The sequence below is a fragment of the Vespula vulgaris genome, chromosome 2 (genome assembly GCF_905475345.1).
Source record: "Vespula vulgaris chromosome 2, iyVesVulg1.1, whole genome shotgun sequence".
NCBI lineage: Eukaryota > Metazoa > Arthropoda > Insecta > Hymenoptera > Vespidae > Vespula > Vespula vulgaris.
This window is the reverse complement of record NC_066587.1, coordinates 2,203,201-2,227,069: the sequence shown is the minus strand read 5'-3', so window position 1 is coordinate 2,227,069 and position 23,869 is coordinate 2,203,201. Positions and strand designations below refer to the sequence as shown.

At 31.2% G+C, this 23,869-nt stretch overlaps 4 protein-coding genes across 10 annotated transcripts in view; all 4 read left to right on the top strand.

Annotated features, from left to right (window-relative positions):
* Positions 1–14,626, top strand: part of LOC127061859 (FK506-binding protein 5-like) — a 21,390-nt gene extending 6,764 nt beyond the window's left edge. For 2 of the 7 annotated variants that reach the window (XM_050989300.1, XM_050989301.1), the window contains 5 exons: positions 5,598–5,987; positions 6,254–6,570; positions 6,667–7,072; positions 9,061–9,176; positions 9,282–14,626. In XM_050989300.1, coding sequence (XP_050845257.1) covers positions 5,598–5,987; positions 6,254–6,570; positions 6,667–7,072; positions 9,061–9,176; positions 9,282–12,233 — 4,181 coding nt within the window. In that variant the 3' untranslated portion in view covers positions 12,234–14,626. Of the gene's footprint in view, positions 1–1,219; positions 2,267–4,010; positions 4,501–4,811; positions 5,046–5,597; positions 5,988–6,253; positions 6,571–6,666; positions 7,073–9,060; positions 9,177–9,281 lie in introns of those variants that run through there. The other 5 variants (XM_050989296.1, XM_050989295.1, XM_050989294.1 and 2 more) reach the window with 5 other exon arrangements.
* A 454-nt stretch (positions 14,627–15,080) lies between these two features.
* LOC127061780 (uncharacterized) lies at positions 15,081–20,459 on the top strand. Its single transcript, XM_050989115.1, has 14 exons — positions 15,081–15,298; positions 15,525–15,611; positions 15,697–16,455; positions 16,569–16,784; positions 16,845–17,030; positions 17,113–17,286; positions 17,450–17,574; positions 17,654–18,156; positions 18,383–18,585; positions 18,662–18,863; positions 18,935–19,141; positions 19,215–19,298; positions 19,370–19,660; positions 19,748–20,459. Exons 3-14 carry the CDS (start codon positions 16,402–16,404, stop codon positions 20,071–20,073), a joined length of 2,571 nt encoding a protein of 856 aa, XP_050845072.1. The 5' UTR covers positions 15,081–15,298; positions 15,525–15,611; positions 15,697–16,401; the 3' UTR covers positions 20,074–20,459.
* Positions 20,460–20,947: 488 nt separating this feature from the next.
* On the top strand, positions 20,948–22,722 carry LOC127061782 (charged multivesicular body protein 7). The gene is made up of 4 exons (XM_050989117.1): positions 20,948–21,273; positions 21,358–22,132; positions 22,218–22,416; positions 22,493–22,722. The coding sequence occupies exons 1-4, from the start codon at positions 20,948–20,950 to the stop codon at positions 22,573–22,575; spliced, it is 1,383 nt and encodes a 460-aa protein (XP_050845074.1). The 3' UTR covers positions 22,576–22,722.
* A 142-nt stretch (positions 22,723–22,864) lies between these two features.
* LOC127061784 (MIP18 family protein galla-1) lies at positions 22,865–23,830 on the top strand. Its single transcript, XM_050989121.1, has 3 exons — positions 22,865–23,056; positions 23,303–23,566; positions 23,704–23,830. Exons 1-3 carry the CDS (start codon positions 22,903–22,905, stop codon positions 23,799–23,801), a joined length of 516 nt encoding a protein of 171 aa, XP_050845078.1. The 5' UTR covers positions 22,865–22,902; the 3' UTR covers positions 23,802–23,830.
* Positions 23,831–23,869: the final 39 nt, after the last annotated feature.

The following is a 23,869-nucleotide window of genomic DNA, read 5'->3' as shown; positions in this document are numbered from 1 at the left end:
TACACACACACGCGCGTTCACAAGATACACCTATATATATATATCTATATGTACTTACACATACACACACATACGCAGAAGGAATGCATATATATATGTACATTCCTACTAAACATTGTTTTAACTTCGTATGCATTAGTATAAACAAAGTTTATAAAGAAGCGACATGCATTTTGGCAATGCTCTTCGCGTTATCTTCCGTTAGTGTCGTCTGTCGGAACGAATTACATAATTACTCAGTAAAATACTACAAAGTAAAATGATGTTCGTCGTCGTCGTCATTCGTTCGTTCGTACGTTCGGCATAGGCCGCAGTTATATAATTCCTCGGAGAAGCGAAACGCGCGCGCGCGCAGCAAGACACAGTCGTCTCTATTTATCGGATGGTATCTTCACACCTAGTAGAATTTCTAGTCTCTGTCTCTACAGAGAGACTATAAAAGGAGAGAGGAAACACTGGGATTTCATTCGATCCTTCGATTTCCTTCTCCTATCTTTTCTTCCTTCTCTTATTGATCATTATCATCGATTATTCCAACATCCAAATACAAAATGTATTCATTACATAGAAAAAAACGAAATTCACTTTTCCTTCTTACTTTTTTTTTTAAATTCGATCATTTCCAAGAAAATTTATATTGTTTAGAAAAGATCATTTGAAAAACCTTACGATCATATTAAACTAATCTGTCTCGTTTATTATCGTCATCAATTATAATAACTCTGAATTAACTTCTTTCATTTATCGCTTCTTTCATGTATCATCGTCGATTATAACAATGTCTAAATACAAGATTTATTTATTAACAATTTCACGAGCAATTCCAAATTTAAGTCGATCAATTATTACCAGAAAAAAAAAAAGGAAAAAAGAAGACAGAATCAGAAGAAAGAAATAATTTTGATTAGGAAAAATCTTGTTTGAAATTCCTAGAAATAAGCTTAGAATTGCGCAAACGTTGTCGGAGTATCGAAGTGGAAAAGAGGAGGACGTGCATTTGGTGGAGTATTGCGCGCGCGTGCACTTGGGGAACAGTGAAAGAGGGAGAGAAGGAATAGGTGTAGGAAGAAGAGGTGGAAGAGGAGCTTGTGGAGGGCGCGGTAGATGGAAAATCGTTTTGCTCCGCACAGTCGCCGGGGCTCGTGGAAGAAAATCGAAGGGTGAGAAGGGGAAAGGACTTTGTTGGGGGCGACCAGTATGGCATACACCACCACCGTGTTCGCCACTTCGCATTTCGTTTTTCATTTCTTTTTTTTTTTCTCTTTTTTTCTCGATGCGGCGAGTTAATACACGCTCTAACGGAATTTTTTCGATAAAGTCTTTCCTCCTTTCCTTTTGTATTTTTTTTTTCTCGGTCGAAGATGGAGGAGGAAAGGAAAGAGAGAGGAAAATAGTGTTTAAGAGCTACGTCGATAAAAGTTGAGAGAAGTAGAAGGAGATAGAAATAGAAATAGTGTGTTTGAAAGGAAAAAAAAGAGAGAGAGAGAGAGAAAGACAAAGTGTGTGTTTTATTTCTTCTCAATTTTATTTCTTTATTTTCTATTTCCACCATTGTTTCATTATTATTACTGTTATAATTACAATTATAATAATTATTATTATTGTTGTTATTATTATTGTTGTCATTATTATTATTTAATTTTTATTTTCATTTATTTTTCTTTTCTCTCTCTCTCTCTCTCTCTCTTTTCCTTTCTGTCAAATTTTCTAATCTCTTCTTCTCCTTAACGAACATTTTATTATTGTGTGCATCTATTTCTCGTTCTCGGATGGTAATCATCCCTGAAATAATTTCAACTCGTCGAAATTAGCCATCGATAAGATTTAGTAAGACCAATTACATAATCGAGCATCGATCGTGCTCGGTGCTTTGAACGTCATGTACCTTTCTTATCGAACAACTCTCATGTGTGTACGTTATTTTCGATAACCGTATTTATATATGTGTATGCGTGTACATAAACGCGCACGCGTGTGTATGTGTGCATAATCGTATATAAGTAGTACTCTCTTAATTGTTTCGTTTCGATCGATGTTTAAATTTCTATGTATATTTGCAATTTTCGAATGTATGTATAGTAGTATAACAATTGTTCGATTTCAAACAACAATTGACGATCGATCGTAAAACGAAATGGGAATTTTTAAATAGGAGGTGAAGGTTATGGGAGAGAATAAAAAAGAAAATGAAAAAGAAACGATAATGAACGATAAGAGGAAAGTTTATGTAGTATAGTTGATGTTGCATGAAGTTACGCAAAAAGAGGTAGGTGGCATATCAAAGAAAAACAGAGAGAGAGAGAGAGACGAGAGGGTTGGGGAGAAAGATAGGGTCAAACGTAAAAGAGATTCAAATATCATTGGACTAATCGATAAGCCGATATATGTATGTGTATATTACTTTACCACTAGGGATAATAATATGGACCATAACCTCGAGACGTTCGTTCGTCTTATAGTAGTCGTGTGTCCGCTTTTAACACGAAATCTAGAAACGGAACGTGAGTAGATAAAGATAGGCTCGAGAAGAAGCGTTGCGTAAGCAACTGACGATAACGGAGGGCAAGTTTTTCATACAATTGTAACGTTATCGTTAAATTCTAAGCGTAAATGTCTGCGGGGAAGAGGCAGGGGAGGAGGAAAGCGAACGCGCGCGGATATCTGTATATGGTCGCTTTTACCTTACACTATAAAATAAATTACTATGTATATTGAGTATATCGGGATAAACATGAAATAGCATGTTTTTTAAATCGTTTTTTAATCGAAATTCTTTTTTATTTATTATCTTTTATTATTATGTATTTTTATATATTAATTTATTATCGTAAAGAATCTTATAATTTATCACCATTTTAATATTGTAATGTTCAAATGTCCAATCGTAAAATTCTTTTTCGCCTATTTGGTTTTTTCTTCTTCGAGAGATGCTAAATTCGAGAGTTTTGTTATAAGAAACTTCAAAACAGTGTGATTTTAATCTCTCCGGTTATTGACCATGTCCTCTGTTATCACAATTTTACGAAGTTGTTTAAACGCAAACGGAAGAACTTTATAAGATGTTAATATTTAAAGTTTCTAAAGACTACACGCATTCTTCTTCTTCTTCTTCTTCTTCGTTCTTTGCACTTCTTCTTTTATCAATGATTTAAGTTCGATCGAGATTTTAATTTTTGAGTTTTGATTTGAGTTTTGTTTGTCCGTTTCTTTTTCTTTCTCTTTTCTTTTTTATTTATCTCCTTTGTTTTATTAATTTCTAAATAAATAGATACAACTCTCGATGGATATGTATGCATAAGACCGGATGTGTATATGTGCGCCTGTATGTGTGTATGTAATACTACCTGCAAACGGATCGATCAATGAGCGCGTACTCTTTCAATCTAATACGGTTTCATAGCGAAGTATGTATCTCTATGTGTATCTATAGAATATGTACTTTAATCGACTATACTGAGAATCTAGGCTGAAACAAGAGAAGTCAAAGGGAATAACGGAAACATATATCGTAGTAGTATCGACCTTTTCGTGACACAGGAAGAAAAAAGATTCGAAAGTAGGAAGTAATATATGAAAAAGGATAAAATAAAAAGATAATAAAAAAAAAAGAAAGAAGAAAAGAAAAGAAACGTAAGAAGGTGAGAAACCTGAGAAAGGTAGAAAGCGCAATCAAAAATTAATTTTTGTTTAAGAAACGAAAAAATGTTCGACCGACTTGCGTCGTGGAAGAACATTAGCATCGATTAACGTTCAGGTTCTAATCGTATTAGTTTCAAAAAGTTACAAGTGTTGCATACGGCAGCAACAAAAGTAGATATAGTAATCTTTATACATACACACATATATAATCTGCGCGCACACACACACACAATCTAAATATTACTAAATATATTATTAGTATACTAGTTATAATTAATAGTATATTTAAATTTTTATATATTATACGCTATATATTATTTAAATAGAGCTATAAATATTATCTAAATATATTCATATCTATATAATATATAGAAATAATATAAGAAAAACGTTATCAACAACTGATGAAAAAATTAATTAAAATGATTAGAAGGGTCGGTGGTCTTAGAAAAGTAATATTAGAGAAATATTGTATGAGGATTTGTCGTCCTTCGTTGAACTCGAGAATTCCACCGATGGATCTATCGCTCCATCGTTCGTCTTCTATTCTAATTCCAATGCTATTCTAGTCCTACGCTAGCACAGTAGCCAATCGGCTACGTCCGCCGAAGCGCACGACACTCTACGAACGCCCTCGTCTCCTCTCTCTCTCTCTCTCTCTCTCTCTCTCTCTCTCTCTCTCTTTCTCTCTCTCTCTCTCTTTACGCCCTCTCCTCCTCCACGACTCCCTATGCTCACCCCTTTCCGCGCACAGCCTTAGTCGATCTCAGGGCATCGCGTGCGAAACATTATTGCGCTGCATCCTCGTTACGTGTATTTTCGTCCCTTATCACTCATCCGTAACGATCGAGACAAACGACGGTGAGAGAGGAAAGAGAGAGAAAGAGAGACAGAGAAACAGAAAGAGAGAGAAAGAAAGGAGGGGGTAGGAAAGATTTAGAGAAAAAAATTGAACAAAATCCGGTCGAATAAAAAAAAAATAATAATAATCTAAAAAAATAAAAAAGTAAAAAAAAAGCAGAAAAATTGACTTCGAAATTTGCAGACCGATCTCTTTAAAAATTTTGTCTTCTTTTCGTCTCTTCTTTCCCTCCTTCCTTCCCCCTATTTTTTAAATCATTCATTCGCCTCCCCCTCCATTCACCTTCTTTCTTCATATTATATATTAATAGATTATATATATAATGATTCGTCATTGGAGAACGCATCGATCGAAAAACGAGAAGTAGATGCGTTATTAGATACTTATACGTCGTGTTGAGTGCGCGAGACGGATTCTTCTCTACGTTGTGGAAAAGTTTAAAAAGGGCGGAGGGAAAAAGTCATGCAGTGGCGCCGACAACGGAGGGTTACCCACGTGATCGGCTCCTCCAATCACGTTTTGCTTTTAGCGAGGTACCAAGATGGTACGATTTTCAAATTGTCATGAGTTAATGCCCGCGAAATTGGTCAGCATTATTGGCAACGAAAAAGAGTATCTTTCGTAGTTTTCTTTTTTCTTTTTGATTTTTTTTTCTTCTTTTCCTTTCTTTTCTTTTTTATATTATTTAACACTAGTGTATAGTATATTATGCTTTTGTAGTTTTTTAATATAGAAAAAGAGAGGCATGATTAGTAATTCGAAATTTTTTATATAAATTTAACGTAACGTTAAATCTTATTCATCGTTCAAAATGATGACACCTTAAAAACGACAAAGATAATGCGGTAACGAACCTTCGGTGATTGTAACACTTACCGTTTTCGAAACGTTCATTTGGCACGAAATCTAGGCTAACATACTTTGTTATTTTCTATCGTCGTGTGCGTAAGTTCTACTCGCGATGATTCTTCCAAATGTATATGTTGGAAGATATATATAAATGATATTTGCGATAAGAAAAGAGAATTATAAAAAATTCGAATCTACCAGATAAACCAGATAAACAAATTTATTGAATGATCTTGTCGTTCTATAGCTCCACCAGGAGAGGAGGACGAAGAAGAAGGCTTACGAAACGGATACGTAAAAGGTCAGCAAAATGACACGAGCCCTCATAACTTTGATCGAAATGGACAGGCTGAGTATAAACCACGAAGGAGCGTTGTTGGATTCAGTGGTAATACTGGTTATGCGAGTGGAACATCAAGAACGAGAAGAGACGAATCGACAGGCTCTCTTTCCCAACCTAAAATTATATTCAATGAGGACGAATATACGAGGATTACAACACCAAGACAAGATGTTCTCTTCAAGAAGGGTTACCTATCCCGTAAAAAACCATGGGCTAGTAACACTAGTACCAGTGCTACACCATCAACCACTGAGAGTCAGTCAGCCTCGCATTCAACCGCAGGTAGAGGTATAGGTAGAAGCGTAAAGCACTTCATCAAATCTTTCTTTTTATTACCCTTTTTGTTTGTTCAAATATTTTACATATAATGTATAAAATTAACTTAATTCTGTTACTATCTTTATCTATCTTAGGAAAGAGGTAATTTATTATTCTTTATATTTTTATCTTCTTTTGTTCTTTTTGTTCTTAATTTTTATCGTTTGCTCTACATCATCCACTATCCTGAACTTATTCTGTTCGAGTAGTTGATATCTTATTTGTTATGTAATGAATTTTAGATGGCAGCGAAACAACAGAGGATCAACAATTATTGGACAGGGATACTGCAGCTGGAGAATATCCTCCAGGAATTGATCCAACGGCTCAAGTTGGTTATGGAACATTTTACGATCATGCCAGTGGTTATTATTACGAATATCCGGTGATGTTGGTTGGACCTGCACCAGTTCCTGCACAAATTGGACCTAGTGTCCTTGCGGCTCTCCCATGCGGTTCGGTACCTTTAAGACCAATAGAATGGATCAATCCAGCCTTTGTACCAAAACTATCTGGACAATCTTATTGCTTGATGGACTCCAATGAGATTCATTATCAGGTGAAACTGATTCTATTCAATATTATTACGCTTATCCGAATTTAAACAAAAAGAAAAAGATGAATATAATTAATATTGTTAAATGATGTTTAACAGAGTGGTCAAAGTACAGAAAGTCATGCGGTAGTAACAGAAGAACATACCAATGCTTTAGTACCGGTGGAAAATTCTAATGGTATTTGGAACGAAAATGGTACAGGAAGTGCAAGTTGCAATGAAAGTATTGCCGAGGAAGCCGAAGAACAACAAGTAGAAGAAACTAATGTGATAAAAGGAGGAATTGCCAAGGAGGATAATCGAACGGAAGAATTTTATGGTGCAGTGGATCAATGTCCAATGATAGAAGAAAATAATGACGATGGAAATGGTGCTCCTTATCTCGAGCCAATCGTGATGCAACAACCACCTATACACCACGTGCCACATGTGATACCAGCCATACCGCAGCCATATATGTATCCCGGTCACTACATGTTCGGCCCACCACTGGTCAACGTCAATGGTTGGTTAACAATTTAATCGCTCTGTCGTGTTTATGCGAATCCAAAGATTGATATCGTTTCTTTTACTTATTTTCAATCGTTATGAATAGTTTTTTATTCGCTCTTCGTACGATTAGCTTCGTTCTGTTCACGGACGGATGGACGGAACAACGGACGAAATAAAGAGTCTTGTTATGGATAAAAAAGACAGAGAGATAAAGAGAAATAGAGAGGGAGGGAGGGAGAAAGAGAGAGAGGGACAGAAGAAAAAAGCGCACGTTGAGAAGGAAGCGCGAACATGTCTCTTTTACGATGGTTTATGTAACATTGCACAATCGGCAGTATCTTTACATATTCTTACATCACGCTTGGAAAATTATATATATATATATATATATATGTATGTATGTATGTATGTATGTATGTATATATTTATATATATATATATCAGACTTAGCTTAGGTTTAATATACTCTTTATTCAGGTTATAATTCGTTCATAAGAAGTTTATTTATCTTTTTTTTTTTTTCATAATGAATTGATCGTTAACAAAATGTTTGTATAGTCGAAGTATATTTTTAGTTCTACGGATGTACAAAAATATCGTAAAAGCCAAAAAAAATAGAGGAAAAGAAAAAAGAGAAAAAAACAGAGCGAGAGAAAGATAGAAAAAAAAGAGAAATAGAGAGAAAGAAAAATATATATATATAGAGAGAGAGAGAGAAAGAGAAAGAAATATCGGCTCCTTCCTTCCCTGTAATGCGTCAAGATTGGGCGTAGTACGTTTGATTGTACCTGTTTCTAATGTTAAACGAGAACAGTGTCGGTTGGATGCGCGGCCAGGGGAAAGGGATATACTCAGATACATGACTGCTGTCCCGTCCATCGACATCATTGCTGTTTTATTACCACCGTGCCTCTACCCCATTCAAGGTAAAAGGTAATAATACGCAAATGGGAATAGCTTGCTTTAGATACGATCGTAATAGGAAAGATATTGATTATATTAATGTAGGATATTTGTAAAAAAAATTTGTGAACTTTTCGGCGATACATGGGATTAATTTGAACAAAGTTCTTTCGCTCTCGGTGCAACTATTTTTGACCACTAAGCTACCCTGATCTATAGACTAATCTATCTTATAAATGTTTATTTAAAAGTAGAGATATCTTACTTCTGCATTAATGATTTCAAAAGAAAAAAATATCCAATCGATTTGCGATCGTATCTAACAGAGCACGGCTTCCTATTACACACTCGATGTCTCGTATTTGTAAAAAAAAAAAAAAAAAAAAATGTATTCAAAAATGATGGTTTTGGTACATCACCTGTGTCATCTCATTCACTACGTTTATACAAATAAATGTAATTCTCTCGTCGTTTACGATCACGTCCGTTCTCTCATTGCCGAATCACGTTGCACACATCAAAAAGAAACCATCTCTCTTATCTTAAAGAGAGGTACATTGACTCATGCCGATGATCACGAGGAGTCTCGCGGTAAATTACATCGACATTTAGCACGTCGGAAATATGTTGCCTCCTTGAAGAAGAAGAAGAAGAAGAAGAAGAAGAAGAATAAGAAGAATAAGAAGATGACGAAGAAGAGGCGGCGGCGGTAAGGAGCAGTAACGAGACTTGGCAAAGTACACGCATTGCGCTCCTAGAACTAAAATAGAGTCTGGGTAAAAATATATTCGTTGGCGTCGATGCGAGGCCAGGAGCTCTCGAGAAAAGCGTTAAAAAGCCAAGTTCATTCCACGTGTCCTCAAGCAAATCCTCCTGATTGATACGCAGGAGGATTATACGCTCTTAAAGGTGTTTTATAAGTTATTATACAAAAAAAAGCGCACATATTCATCTTTTGATCGTCCTTCATAAAACTATTCTATATATTTTCTTGATAATTTCAATTTTAAATATTTTGAATGATTATCCATTGAAAATATTTTTCTCGTACATATTTGTTCTTCTTTTTAAATGATTTGTTTTCTCTTATATCAAAAGGTGTAACCATACAAGGAGGACCAATGATCAGAACCACCGATGTTACAACAATGACGGGAGCATACACCAAACGAAGAAAGAAGAAAAAGAGTAGAAAGCAAAGAAGACTGGCGTTGGTAAGGTCATATGTTTTATTACGAATATAAATATTATCTATTAATAATGTACAAGAGAATCGTTTGCGATGTAACAGAATATATTTCTTCTTGAAATTTCTTAAGGTTAACGCGGAAGACGAAGAGGAAGAATACAGTTCCGAAGGAGAAAATGGTTTATCGTCTTCCCGGACATCTTGGTCTACTACGTGTCCAGCTTTGGTTACAACAACAATAACGACAACGACGACGGCAACGGCGACGGCGACGACCACGACAATGGCGAATCGACCCCTTAATCCGGAGTGCGAAGAATTTCAACTTCGTCCGGTCGTCGAACGTGCTGTTTCACCTGCGATACCACCATCACCATCACTAAAACAACAACAACAACAAGAACAACAACCGCAGCAACATATTTCTGAAGAAACCGATCAGTTACTTCAAGCAAATACATTTACAGAAGAAATACATGAGAATGGTAATGATACTTCTCGCGAAACGAAGTATTATAATACTTCCTGTAAAGATACGAACAACAAAGAACAGGAAACGACGACATCAAATGAAATACACGATTCGAATGTAGAATCATTCGTGAAAGAATTGCTGTCTTCGTCGTCGTCATCATCGTTGGTATCGACGTCGTCGAACAATCAAATTGACTCTTTGACTAATCCAGAGAATAGACTGATCGACTACCTCTCTGATAACGAAAAAGTCGACTCAACGAAAGAGGAGACTACAGACTATGTAATTAATGACGCAAGGACTGAAAGTAAAGCGTCGCAAAGGACTGATATTAAAGATGTTGCTAATAATTCGTTCAGTGCCAATGAAATATGCGAACGATCTATTAGCGACGTTAATAAATTTTCATCGATATTGTACGTGGAACGTGACAAGGATATATTAATCAATGGACAAAGATGTATAGATGAAGATAACGACGATACGAAAATAATAAAAATTTCTTCAATGGAAAATTATACGTTATTTTCCGAAATAGTAATGTCGTCGTCGTCGTCATCGTCATCGTCGTCATCGTCGTCGTCATCATCATCGTCACCGTCGTCGTCACCGTCGTCGTCATCGTCGAGATCGTCGAGTCAATTAGATCTCGAGGAAGAAACGATCGTAATTAATAACGTGGATATCCGACAGGCGCAAGAAACTTCTGAATTGTTTGATACAAAGGGAACGACAATGATCGTATCTACGAAGAAGTACAATTCGAAGGGTACAAAGTTCATGAGAGAAGCAACACCTGGTCCAAACTCGAATAACAGTAATAGTGTGGTAGTCGAATGCGATAAAAGTGTCATATTTGATGCAATTGGTAAAGTTGAGAATGCACAAGGGACGACACTTTCACTAACGTTCAAATTGGAATCCGTATCCGTTGTTGAAAAAGATAAAGACGAAATGGAAGATCGAGTGTCGAGCGAATCCGCATTTGAGACTGCAAGAGACCATGTCGATAATAAGACTGTTAGCGAGGACGTTGCCGAAGGTTCTAACGATGATTCTGGTTTTGAAACACAAACGCGTCAGCCTGAATATCACATAACCGAAGCTGTAACCGAATGGTTACGGAGAGCAAATTCACCAGACATATTCATTAAGACGTCAGTGATTATTTCGGATAGCGATAGCACAGACGAGGATGACTTGGACGAAGAGCCGCCAAAAAACTTGAAAGGCAACCCCATACCTGCACTATCTGTTAATAGCAACGCCGACGATGATGATGAATCGTCGTGCATGGCTAGCTGCAGCGAATTCGCAAAGATTAATAACAACATCGAGAATGATAAGGCGTGCAACAACGATATATCAGCAGTTTCTAAAAGGAAGAGCAAGGAAGCAATGTATGTTCGAGGTATTAAGAAAATGTCAGGAGAGAGACTCGCTAGGCATGTTGTAAATAAAGACGAAAATATTCTCACCAAAGCTATATTTTCTTCCTCGGATTCTTGTCAACAACAGGAAGAAGAAGAAGAAGAAGAAGAAGAAGAAGAAGAAGAAGAAGAGAAGGAGGAAGAAGAAGAAAAAGAATTCACTAACAAATTGAGAAATAGAAATCTGCTGAAAAAAAATGTTGCTGGGGTTTGCGAATTTACTGAGAAGGATAGCGTTGCGGGTATGAGGGTTGCTAACAGCTCTCGGATGAATTTAAAAAGAAACAACGCGAGACGTGCGAGAAAAACTGGAAAAATTCATAAAAGACCGGCTGAATGTATGAACGTTAAGATACGACGTATAAATGACGTGGGTACGGAGGATGAAGGAATTGCAGAGGACACTATGAACGTAAGGACTTTTGAGAAAGGAGAAATAGTCGTTTCGATAGACGGCAAATTTCTTCAGATTTCACCGTTTGCACAGTTCGTACATTATGTAGAGAATGTATCCAAAAATATTAATCAAACAGATGAGATGAATGATGCTGATGTGAAAAAGACAATAGTTGATACTAATAAACTAGAGAGAAAAAAGATGGATAAGAAAAAGAAAAATAGTGACGACGATGAAATCGAAAGTACAGCGGCTTCATTGGTTAGTATAGAAGAACCTGATGTATTAGAATGTTGGGAAGCGGAAACTATCGAGCCGATAATAACTCCAAAGAGAATGTTGCAAAGTCATGGTACATCTTATGAAGGAGAAGCCGCAGAAGAAGATAATTTTCAAACTGAGGCAGCTATCGTAGAACATGTACAGAAGTATTACAGATTAGCACGTGAAAGTGCTACGAGTATAGAAGAGGAGCCATACGAAAGCAAGATAAATGTGCTCGATCTTAAGCCATTTAACGAATCCAGAATGGTGCCAAATAGTCCTGTTGAATTGATCAAAGGTTACCAAGGAGAAGAAATTCCAATATTAATGCCAAATGAAAAAGACACGAATATCGTGGAAGAACTTAAGATACCTATCGAAGAAGCTTTCGAAGTATATGAAAGTTGCTACATGGATAAATCGCTCAATTCGATCTTTCGATCACATAACGCATTAAATCGTCAAGAGGGTGAAGGACCTGTACCATGCAGAGCGGTTTGTTGTAGCATTCAATAATAATCTTAAATAACTGAAAACACAGTTATAACTTCATTATGAATATAATGTCTTGGAAAAAGACAAAGAATAATGATAGCTCTAAGGCTGCACATTTTGATCATACTTCTATGACACTGTACTTCTTCCACAAATATTATATATCAATGTATATGTTTACATCATTGCCTCGAGAGTGGAAGATCGAAATTCATTCATTATATTATATGATCTATGCATTAATATATTTTTATTATACAAAAATCATGATTCAAGAAATGATTCGAATGAAATGACAAACGGAGATAAAACGTATAAAACTGTTCTTTCTTTTTGTTTTTGTTCTTCTTTTGTAAATAATTCTATACATTTTTTCATATCTTCATATTTCATAAATACTTCAGTCAAACGCATCAGTCACACATTATGAAAGAAAAAAAATATATATATTAACGTTATAGTTTTCAATGAATTAACGATTACCACAATGGTTAGAAACTACTTGGTGCACATATTTTTATTTCTATGACAACAAATATGCAGGTCGTGCATTTTTTTATGATCTTGTCAGGAAACAAGATTAATTGGATATGGTCATACATCATCTTTATTTAATGGATGGATAATGAAGCATGATAAAGAATAAAAAAAAGAAAGAACGAAAGAAAAGAGAAGAAAAGGAAAGCAAAAATATGAAGAAATAATGGAGACACGCAAAATGATACATTGATTATTTTTCTTGTTCTTATTAAAAAAGTACATAGTAAGCACGAAACGAATTATACTATGTCTGAGAATGACTAAAGACATATTTTTTACAAACTCCGTTTAATCCACGAATTTTACATGAAAATTAAATAATCAACTTCGTGTACCACGTTAAAGGACCTTTGCTTAGAGAATACCTTAAATTTGTTAATCGAAGATAAGAAGTATACAATAGAAACAATAGATTGTATTTGCGAATTCATTATATTATCGCTTCATTCAATTTCCTAAGCAGGGGCTTATATTATTATTATTAAATCAAGAAAAAAAAAGAAAATGGAGAGGAAAGCTCGGAAACAATTATTTCTTGTATGCTTCGAGTAGCGACGTATGGATATTGACATGATTATGGCGTTATGTTTGGCTAGATATATATAATAATCTAGATCAAAGACATAAAAGCAGTAGATTACGTAGTTATGTCCTAGCCGTTGAAAAAAAAAGCAAACAAAAAATAAGTAATATAAAATGTACATAAGTTATGCTCAGCGATGAGCAAGTTATACTGGTTTAATCGAAAGAAATAGAAAGGATGAAAGTTACGTTGAAATAGATACATATATATAATTGAAACTATAGATGCACACTTTGCTTGTATACGCATATGTGTACTTACACATGCAAGAAGACAAAAAAAAATATAAAAGAAGCTGTTGTTATGTCATAATTCATATATTAGTTTCATATAGCTGGAAAAAAGGGAAAATACCTCAGGTTGGTAAAGATATATATCTCGATCGAAAGAAAAAAAGAAAAAATAGAAAAAGGAAACGTATGGTTCACTAATATCGCATGTATCTCATATCATAATATACAAACATACCTCAAAGAAATGTATATATTTAAAAGCGCTATTCATCCAAACAAACAAACAAACGAACAAACACACACACATACACAATATTGACGTCAGGTATAATAATAAATAACAATAATAATAATGATTAATAATAATAATATAATTAATATTAATATAATAAAATAATAATAATCATTATATCGGAGCAACAGCGATATATAGAGAAGACAGTCGTTCCTGCAATATCCTAATTTTTCCAAGGTACATGAGAAGCATCGATTATTTCCAGGATAATCCATAAAATTTATAGTAATTCATTCACTTTAAAGTATATTAATGATAGGAGCGAATAATACCGCTATATTAAATGCGCGTTGCATTAATTGTGTGCCTTATTCTGTGGCGGCCATTTTTGTAACCAGTTCAAAGCAAACTCCTTGATGATCAACAATGAACAATATTGTCAAGGAGCTCTTAAGACTTATTATTGCGCTCGAAGTCGCGAATAAAAACAGAAAATAAACACTTGGCGACAATGATTTTATCTCTGGGCATGCATGATATATAACTGATAATATATATTAAAAAAAAAAAAGAAAAACAAAATAGCAAAAAAATGAAGAACTCTCATTTATTCCTTTCGTGGTTACAACTAACGTGCATACACATTCGTACGAATACGTGGTAGGCATTAATATATTAACGTCTTATAAAAAAAAAAAAAACGTCACACGTTACCGTACAATTATATTTTAGTTGAATTTAAATAAAAATGTAAGGGAGTTAAGTGTACTTCAAATTTTGTTGTGTTTTTGTTTAAAAAATATGAATAAAAAGTTGCAATTAATTAATATGCGTTTTTATAAAATTAGCTTTTTTGTCTTTTTTTTTATTTTTGCAGTTAGCCATAGTACGATTTTGTTGAAATAATCGACAATATAGGCGAGTACTGAACAAAGGTAAGATATATATATATATATTATTGCATTATCGAATAATATAAAGAATACAATTATTAGAAATACGAGTAAACAAGAAAAATCACGATTTTATATGATGTACATAACAAATTTCAAACTTTATAAGTAATAAATACAGATCAAGAAGCAAAATCAAAATTTTTTTCATGAAAATGAAAAAATGTTTATTATATATAAGAATATTAATTAAAAAGTTCAAATAATATATTTTACGTAACAATAATTTAAAAAATAGTTCTAAATCACCTACTATACTATTTTAAATGTTACCACCATATGATATTCGTTAATTTAAGTTGGTAACACTGCTCAGATCAGATTTTATATTTTATGTTTTTAATGTGGTACGACTATTAGCACTTTAAAGGGTTACTTTTGAGAAATGAATTAGAATATACTTTTATCGAGCTAAATAGACAATTCTTGATATTTAAATCAAAATGTGGTATGAAGTATTACCGACAGTGGCTATAATAGCAGCTGGTTTAGGATTGCCACACGTTGCAGCACATTATTTATGTTTACAAGTTTATGGAACTGTGAGTAAATTAATCTCAATAACTATTTTATTATCAGATTATTTAACATTGAGAATATACTAATTTTGTAATCCTAATCATCACTTTTAAATCTTGTACATAGAAAATTACAATAGCAGTTCTATTTATTTTATAAATACTATCAGTTTCATAAATATTAATTATTCTATACAATAATAATATATATTACATTTATCATAAACTTCAATTTATTTCATTTTTCTAGCCAATGCGTAGATTACTTGAGGAAGAATGGGATTTGCTTATGTTTATGAGAGATTCACGTTTGTGTGATAGACCACAAACTGCTGGAGTAAGAACTTGTTAAAAAATTACTTGTATTTGTAAAAAAATATATAGTATTAAAAGATACTATCATTATTTTTATTCTATTTTAGAAAATGGGACTGGAGAATATACCTGATGATTGAGAAGTACAAACATCCATATATGAAACTATTTATCAATCAGTTTCAGGAATAGTATCTTAGATCTACTATGTAAATAGAAGTATCTAATATAAAAAATATACTATATATAAAAATATATTATGCATTAACTTTATTTAGCATGATGTTATTACTTGGCTTTAATTTAATATTCATAAAAATAGATTTATTTACGATAAGATAATATTAGATAAAATAAAAATATTTTGAATTAATTATATTTCTTTACAAGTAATTTTTTTATTTATATTAATGTAAATATGTAATATATGTGTATTTTTTCATTATTATGTAATTTTCTATATATGCATCTTTAATTGGATTATAAACTTTAACCTTTTATCGCTAGGTGGCGTTTCACTTTCAAACGTATTCTAAAAAAATAGAGTGTATATATTTGATTTTGAAATAAAATTTACATTAGGTATAGATTTTTCAAAATAAAATTGAATTAATTGATTGATAAATTATGAAATTATAATATTTTGTTTATATACGTATATGCAGAGTTACTACGATCGTGTTTGAATATATATTTTTGTATTAGTGTAGTTGTACAATCAGTAGCTTACTTCGCCTTGTTTACAATTGACGGTTTCAACGTTTGAATAAGAGAAAATATTGTGAAATAAATTGACAAAAATAACAATCAATATGTCTTTAAAAACCAAACGTATGCAAAAGATTTTGGATCCTATTGAAATACAAGTAAAAAATCACGATTTCATTTTTAATTAAAATATTTACTTTAGAATATATTCAAACAGCACCTATAAAATATTATTAAATGTTAAAACTATGTTTTCATAATATACTTTCAGATAAATAATTTGAAGCATTCAATAGGAAATAGCAAAGCTGGAACATCTGATGTTTTAAATATAAAATCAGTTTTTTGTGATCAGTTACGTATTTTAGCTGAAAAATTTGAGAACTTATCAAAGGATGATATCACTGATTATCAAGAAATGAAAACAAAAATTGCTGATACGGTTGAAGAGTTTTGTTTATCGAATGAATTTGTTGCTAATGAATTGGTATGTTTATTTTATAATGTGCAATATAAATTTTGTATTAGCAAAGTAATACTTTTTTAGGTAGAAAATATTAATAGTCATACAAGCAAAGATGCAATAGGAACGTTATTGGAAAAGTTTGCAATGGCTTTAAAAGCTCTTGAAAACCTTGAATGTTTACCATTGAAACAGAGACTTCAAGATTATTATGATTATGTTAAAGAAATGGGTACTGTTAATGAGATTGAAGACTTTCAAAACATAAAGGTTTTACTTGATTATTTCTGATAATATTTATTGCATTATAAGCAATAAAAAGATAATATACATATGTATTTGATTTTTATAGGAACTAGGTACTTCTATACTAGAAGTACTTGGACCATTACAAAAATACAGGAAAAATTTAATTTCAAATTTATTATCAGAGAGAATAGCATTATACACCTTCCAGATACATACAACGTTTAGTATGTTAGTACAGCTGATTCAGGAGCAACATCAATTAAATGCATCAATTTACGTAAATCTATTAGCTAATATTTGTATTTTTTAAGTTCGGTCAAAAAATTTGCGATAGATATATTTTTGATATTTATTTTAATATCATTGTTATCCAAAAATATATTTATTGTAGCAAAAGTGAAATAAAATAAAAATATGAAATAATTTAATAATTGTTACAGAATTGCAAGAAATATATATGTGAAAGAATGTGTCTTTGTTTCAAATTAATACTTGAAGTTTTGGATGCACCAAATCCATCTTCAGAAGATGAAACTATAGAAAAAGAAAATCATTTTGTTTATAGGTATTGTATGCAAAATTAATTTCTAAAAATTATAGTCACTTTTATTTAAAGTAGTTTTATATATTTTATTATTCTTTAGAATGGATTTGGTACTTGATATTATAGCTGAAATGTCAACGAAAACGCAAGAACAACAGATCCTGGAATGTACAGAATTGTGGTGGGGTATAGAAGATATATTTTCACATGCGATGTCAATTGCACAAATGTGTCAACCCCAAAATTTTGAAGCAATATCAGCAGCTTGTCAATCCATAATGGGAGAATATGAAAATTTAAAATCGCAACTATGTTCCGAAACTCCAGATCCTAGCGTTAATAATCTCTTCATGAATACATTGAATGATGCATTATATCGCTTAGAACGCAAAGTCAATATTTCAGTGTTAATGCTTGTTATGGAAGTATTTAGTGATTCTTTCAATGCTTTGAGAAAACTTGTTATGACATGTGGAAGCTCACTGACTGCTAAGAAAAGATCTAAAAGCGACTTGCATAGTGCTATAGAAGATTTTGATCAACTTACGGATAAAGCTATGCAAATTGGAATATTTGCTAATGCATGTTGCAGAGATGTAGAGCGTTCGTACAACTCATAGAAAATGTATTATGCAATGTGACAGAAATAAGGATTCATATCAAATTAATATTAGATGTAACTTCTATTTGCTTATTTGTTCATATAATATATACTGCTATGTGTGTTGTTCTATTTTTGTCACACTACACAGTTATAATTTTATTATTAAAATTATGTTTATAAAAAATATATATATACATATGCATTGATAAAATTAATTCATTTTAGGTGTCAACAAAATTCGAAATTGTTTGGCTGGTCTTGAATCATTGGAAAATGAATTAATTGCTGCTATCACTGCGTTTTACCTTCATCCAGACAATAAAGAATTGCGTGCAAGTGTAAAACTTTTAACTTCTCAATGGCAATTAGAAATGAATAAATTGCATAATACTGTAAATCTAATTATTGATTCTGCTGCTTATTGTCAGGTAATTTTAATAAATGTATATCTATAAGTATATTTTATAAATAACTTAGAATAAATCAGTATGACTTACTATGTAGGTAGTTTTAGACGATCTTCAAGAGCGTATACGTATTATGTCTGATTGTTTTGACAATAGAGAAGCTGTAACTCAACAACAAGTGCAAAGCATTGTTTTACGAGCAGTTTCATTGTCTAGTCAATTAACTATAACTGTAAATGATATTGGAAGTGATAATATTGATAGACAAACGATCATGATGATTCGAGAACTAAAAGCAGGTAATACATATTAATAATGAACATCTATGATGTAGTTTGTAAATCATAGTAATAATATTATGTATTTTTAGCTATATTCGAAACCGATGCAAGTGCAAAAAAGCTTCTTGTAGAAAATGCAACCGAACCACAACAACTGCGAGTTATTAAAAGATGTGAACTGATATTAAACGTAATAAAACGGTTACAGCCTGCTTTAGTCACTGTTATGAATAATTCAATATTAATAAGTACTAATTATGGCAAAGCAAGTATGGGACAAGGAGATATGCTTCATGGTAATAATGAAAAAATTAAAGTTTTCAATACTGTCATGTGTTTCAATTTCATATTTAATTTATTTATTTCTAGATTCAAGTCTAAATTATCCTTCTACAGTATACAGGTTGCCACAAGATGAAAAAACTTTGACTTATATCAGAACACCATACACAGGTTTTTATTAGAAACACTACTTATTACTATTACTAAATTATCATATTTTAAAAACCTATTTAACGTTATAGTGCAAAATTATAAACCACCGCTATCAATACAACCAGCTAATAGCGTACCTAGGACACAAGCAAATTTATCATCTTTAATTCCATACATAAAAGCTGGACGTATCATACGTATGGAACAAACTATAATGTATAAAACACCACAAAAAATTATAAAAGATACAGAAGATCATAGCACGAAAAAAAAATTAAAATCTAGAAATTTATTTAACATTAGGCAACATTTATTTAGTAGAGAAAGTTTCATGCCACAAAGTGAAATTAATTTTTCTTCTGAAACAATAGATTTAACAGGTAACATACCAAATAAATAAAAAAAATTTCAGTGACCTCATATTTTTTTATTATACGAAAAAAAAAATATATATATATATCTTTCAGACATATTAGAAAAAGTAACAAAATTATCTGAAACGTTAACTTCATCGTTATCGATTTCATGTAACACGAAATTGCAATATATTAATTTGCCAGATGAAGGGAAAATTAGAACTTTATCGGATGAGTTGTGCAATATTAGAGTTTCAACAATTAAATCTTTCAAAGATTTAAACAAAACTGCTGTGAAAGAAAAATTAGAAGAATCATCTATAATAGGTGGTGGCGATGCCCCGTCAATCGAAACAGAAAAATATGAAGATGTACAACGATTAGAAAAAAAAATGGAGATCTTACAAAAACAAGTACTGAAAGATTCAAGAGAATAACATTGAATAATTAAAATGACAAATGGTGCAACTATATTGTAAATCCGTCCAGAGAGAAAATGAGTAAAGGAATAAGCATATACAAAATGCTCAAGATTCAACGCAACGAGACTGAATAAAAAGATATAATTATTTTCATATGAAAACTGTTATTATGAATAGGTATACTTGACAACTTTATTAACATGCAGTATTCAAATGAATTTTGTTGTTATGTCATAATTAAATATCGTTCGACTTACAAAGATTGTTAATGGTGATTGAATTAATGTTATAGATAATCAGTCTTTAATAAAAAAAATTTATATACTTGCGCATAATACTTAATGGATCATAAATTAAATTTCTTATTCGTTATATCATTTTTGAAAACTTGTTGAATTTATAATTAATCATAGAGCGAAATGAGATATTTTTATATTTTATTTCATTTATTTTAATTTTATGACGTATTGATGTTACATGATACGTAGTATATAAATGTGTGTGTGCACGTGTTTGTGTATGTATGTGTAAAGATGATTATTATATATTTTGGAATAAATGTGATATTATGTACAATATATATATAAGATGAATATGAACCTTCTAACCTTTCTATTGTTTACGTAGTAAACGTCAAAGATGGCGAGTTAATTGAATGTTTTCTTTCTCGTTACATTTCTCTCGTATATTTTTGTAAATATATTAAATATAATATCGATGTAATTATAATAAGGAAATACTATCAATTATAATTAAAATAATATTAAGATAGATAAGAATTATTTATTACAATTTTATCACAATTTTACGACTTACAAATTTAATATGATTTTATAACCTATGTGATATGATATAAATATTACTGAAACATCGTTTTTAGAATTAGCGTATGACAATAATAATAAAAATAAGAAGAACCAAAGGAAACATGCTGCAAAAAAGTGAATTAAATGCAAATTTACCATTACCTCCTGAAAAAATGCCAGATTGTTGGAATCAGGATAACAGAATGAATGCACTGTTTTCTCCATTTCGAAGTAAATCTGCTAATCAACAAGATTGGATTTCAAAATACAAATTTTGGAATAATCTTATATATAAATGGTTAAGGCATACAGAGCGATGTAGTTTTTCTATTTTCGATTTGAATGAAATTTTTAAACGTAAAGGATGTAGCCCTCTTTGTTTGACAACAGTTACAGAAGAAATGTTAAGGTAGGATATTACAAAAATTATTTAGGATAATTACAAAAAATCTTAAAGAGATACTATTACATATATTTTATATTTGTTTATCAGGAATAGAGAAATAGTATCGGAAGAAGAATTTTTAAAAGAACCAAGTAATTCTTGGACTATCTGGTCTTTGGATATATTTATTAAAAAGCCTCTTACGTGGTCTTATTACAAAATGAAAGATTACGTAATAGGACAAAATATAGATATAAATACCAGATACGTACATCTAAAAACAGTAAAAGAAATAGCCGAACTAATACTTTCTAATATACTTAATGAAAACGAAAATATTCTTATTTCTACAACTGAAATACTTGAAAAATGTAAAAAAGAAGAAAGCCATTCTGATGTCAGTGAAAATACTTTGAAGCTAGCATTGATTTGGCTTAAACACCATAAAAAAGCAGTTATGAAAAAAAGCTCCATCAATGATGAATTATTAGTTAAATTTTCTACACAAACAATACACGAAATTTCAGAACTAGAAGAGACTTTATACAAACTATTAAATCAAGAAAATAAATTTGAAAAAGAAATTGAATTATTGGAGAAAGAAAAAATTGTTATTATGGATAAAGTTAAAACGTGTTTGGCAAAAGGATTAAGACAGGTAGCAAAAACTCATTTAAGAAAAAAAAATGAAATAGAAAAAACAATTGAAAAACGTGCGCAGATACTTGGAAATTTGCGTACTCTTATATTAAGCATTCAGGATACTCATTCTAGCAGTAATGTGATCGATGCTTTTAAACTTGGTTCTAATATATTATTCCAATTCGAAGAGAAGGGATTAACAGAATACAAAGTCAGAAATGTTATAGATGATGTAAATGAGGTATTCAAAATATAGAAATTTTTTAATTATTTAGAGATAGGATTTTAATACTTGAATTTTAAATTTGATTTGTAAAATGTTTCAGGCTTTAGAAAATCATAAAGATGTACAATCTACATTATCAGAAATATTACCAAGTGCTGATTTTGAATCAGATTCAGATTTAGAAAAAGAACTTTCAGAATTAATAAATGGTGATGATGTGCATGAGTCAACAACTAGTATAAATAATAAAGAAGAATTAAATGATATTGAACAACAATTAAGAAACTTAGATGTAACTGGTATGAAAGCAAATATTATTTTTAGTAGATACAAATTATATACAGATTTTATATATATATATTATTTATTATACAGGTTTACCTTCACCTCAGAAATCTTTAAAAACATCTACTCCTATACAAAAGAAAAAAGTATTGATACAAGCTGAAAACATGTGAAATAATATTTGATATGTTATCTTATTTTTCAAAAGAGTGTTCATTTTATACTTTTAATGTGATTTTAAATGTGATTTTACTTAATGACTACTGTTATAATATTAAGCTTTGAAATATAATAAAAAAAATAAAAAAATAAAAATATAATGGAATATATAAATATTTAAAAAAAATTCACAGAAATATATTTCGTGCACCGTACATAAGATGGTGCTGTATACATTCGCTTCGATTGGTAACTAATTTAGAACATAACCCTTAAAGTAATTATTTACAACCACTGATTATTTACAGTATGCTGTTATACAACATTGACTGTGAATAAATATGTTATCATTTTTTCGAAAGTTATCAATTGGTTGGAAGGTTAGAGATGGTATGCTTCCAGAAGCAATCATGGGAACGGCAGACGTCGTAAATTTAAAGGATCAAAATGCTTTTGCATTAAAGACAGATTTAGAATTGAAAGAATCTGTTTATGGTAAATTTTAATTACTATGTTTTTTAATTGTGACAGTTATAACCTCGATTAAAACATTTAATTATAATACAATGTAGAGAAACGATCTGTATTATTATTTTTAATTATAAACATTTATTCTACATTTTGAATTTATAATTTTGTTATGTCATTTTGTCTTATGATAACAAGATAAAGATTTAATAAATTGATGCAATAAAATTATATAATTAATCTTTGTAACGTGTATACCTTTTTTATTCTTAGATTTGTTGAGAACCATTAAGGACCCGGAGAAACCACAAACCTTAGAACAACTCGATATAATATATGAAGATTGTGTTAATATTTGTCAAAGTACTCCTAATGGTATTTCTGTAATACGAGTTGAATTTAACCCAACAGTGCCACATTGTTCATTAGCAACACTTATAGGATTATGTATCAGAGTAAAACTTGAACGTCATTTAGTAGCAGTATTTAAATTGGACATTTTTATCAAAGAGGGTACACATTCTACAGAACAAGAAAGTACAGATATCAAATTTTATATATTACAATATCTTAGAACTTTTAATAGATGGATAGATTTAATAAGAACATTGAAAATTGAAAATGAATTTCCATTCAAGTTGTTATATTATTTCATATTTTCAATTTGATTACAGTTAACAAACAAATAAATGATAAGGAACGAATAGCAGCTGCTATGGAAAATCCAAATTTAAGGGATTTGGTAGAAAAATGTATTCAAGAAGAAGATTAATAAATGTAGAAAATCATTTTTTATCCTAATATTAATTTAATATTAAATGTATATATTGTATTTATAAA

Excerpts from the sequence above, each read along its gene's own strand:
- LOC127061784 (XM_050989121.1), top strand. The coding sequence starts at position 22,903 with ATGTTATCATTTTTTCGAAAGTTATCAATTGGTTGGAAGGTTAGAGAT. Across the intron at positions 23,057-23,302 it reads ATTGAAAGAATCTGTTTATG|ATTTGTTGAGAACCATTAAG; the intron begins GTAAATTTTAAT and ends TTTTATTCTTAG. Across the intron at positions 23,567-23,703 it reads ACATTCTACAGAACAAGAAA|TTAACAAACAAATAAATGAT; the intron begins GTACAGATATCA and ends ATTTGATTACAG.
- LOC127061782 (XM_050989117.1), top strand. The coding sequence starts at position 20,948 with ATGACAATAATAATAAAAATAAGAAGAACCAAAGGAAACATGCTGCAA. Across the intron at positions 21,274-21,357 it reads GTTACAGAAGAAATGTTAAG|GAATAGAGAAATAGTATCGG; the intron begins GTAGGATATTAC and ends TTTGTTTATCAG. Across the intron at positions 22,133-22,217 it reads TTATAGATGATGTAAATGAG|GCTTTAGAAAATCATAAAGA; the intron begins GTATTCAAAATA and ends AAAATGTTTCAG.
- LOC127061780 (XM_050989115.1), top strand. The coding sequence starts at position 16,402 with ATGTCTTTAAAAACCAAACGTATGCAAAAGATTTTGGATCCTATTGAA. Across the intron at positions 16,785-16,844 it reads AATTTGTTGCTAATGAATTG|GTAGAAAATATTAATAGTCA; the intron begins GTATGTTTATTT and ends ATACTTTTTTAG. Across the intron at positions 17,031-17,112 it reads AAGACTTTCAAAACATAAAG|GAACTAGGTACTTCTATACT; the intron begins GTTTTACTTGAT and ends TGATTTTTATAG.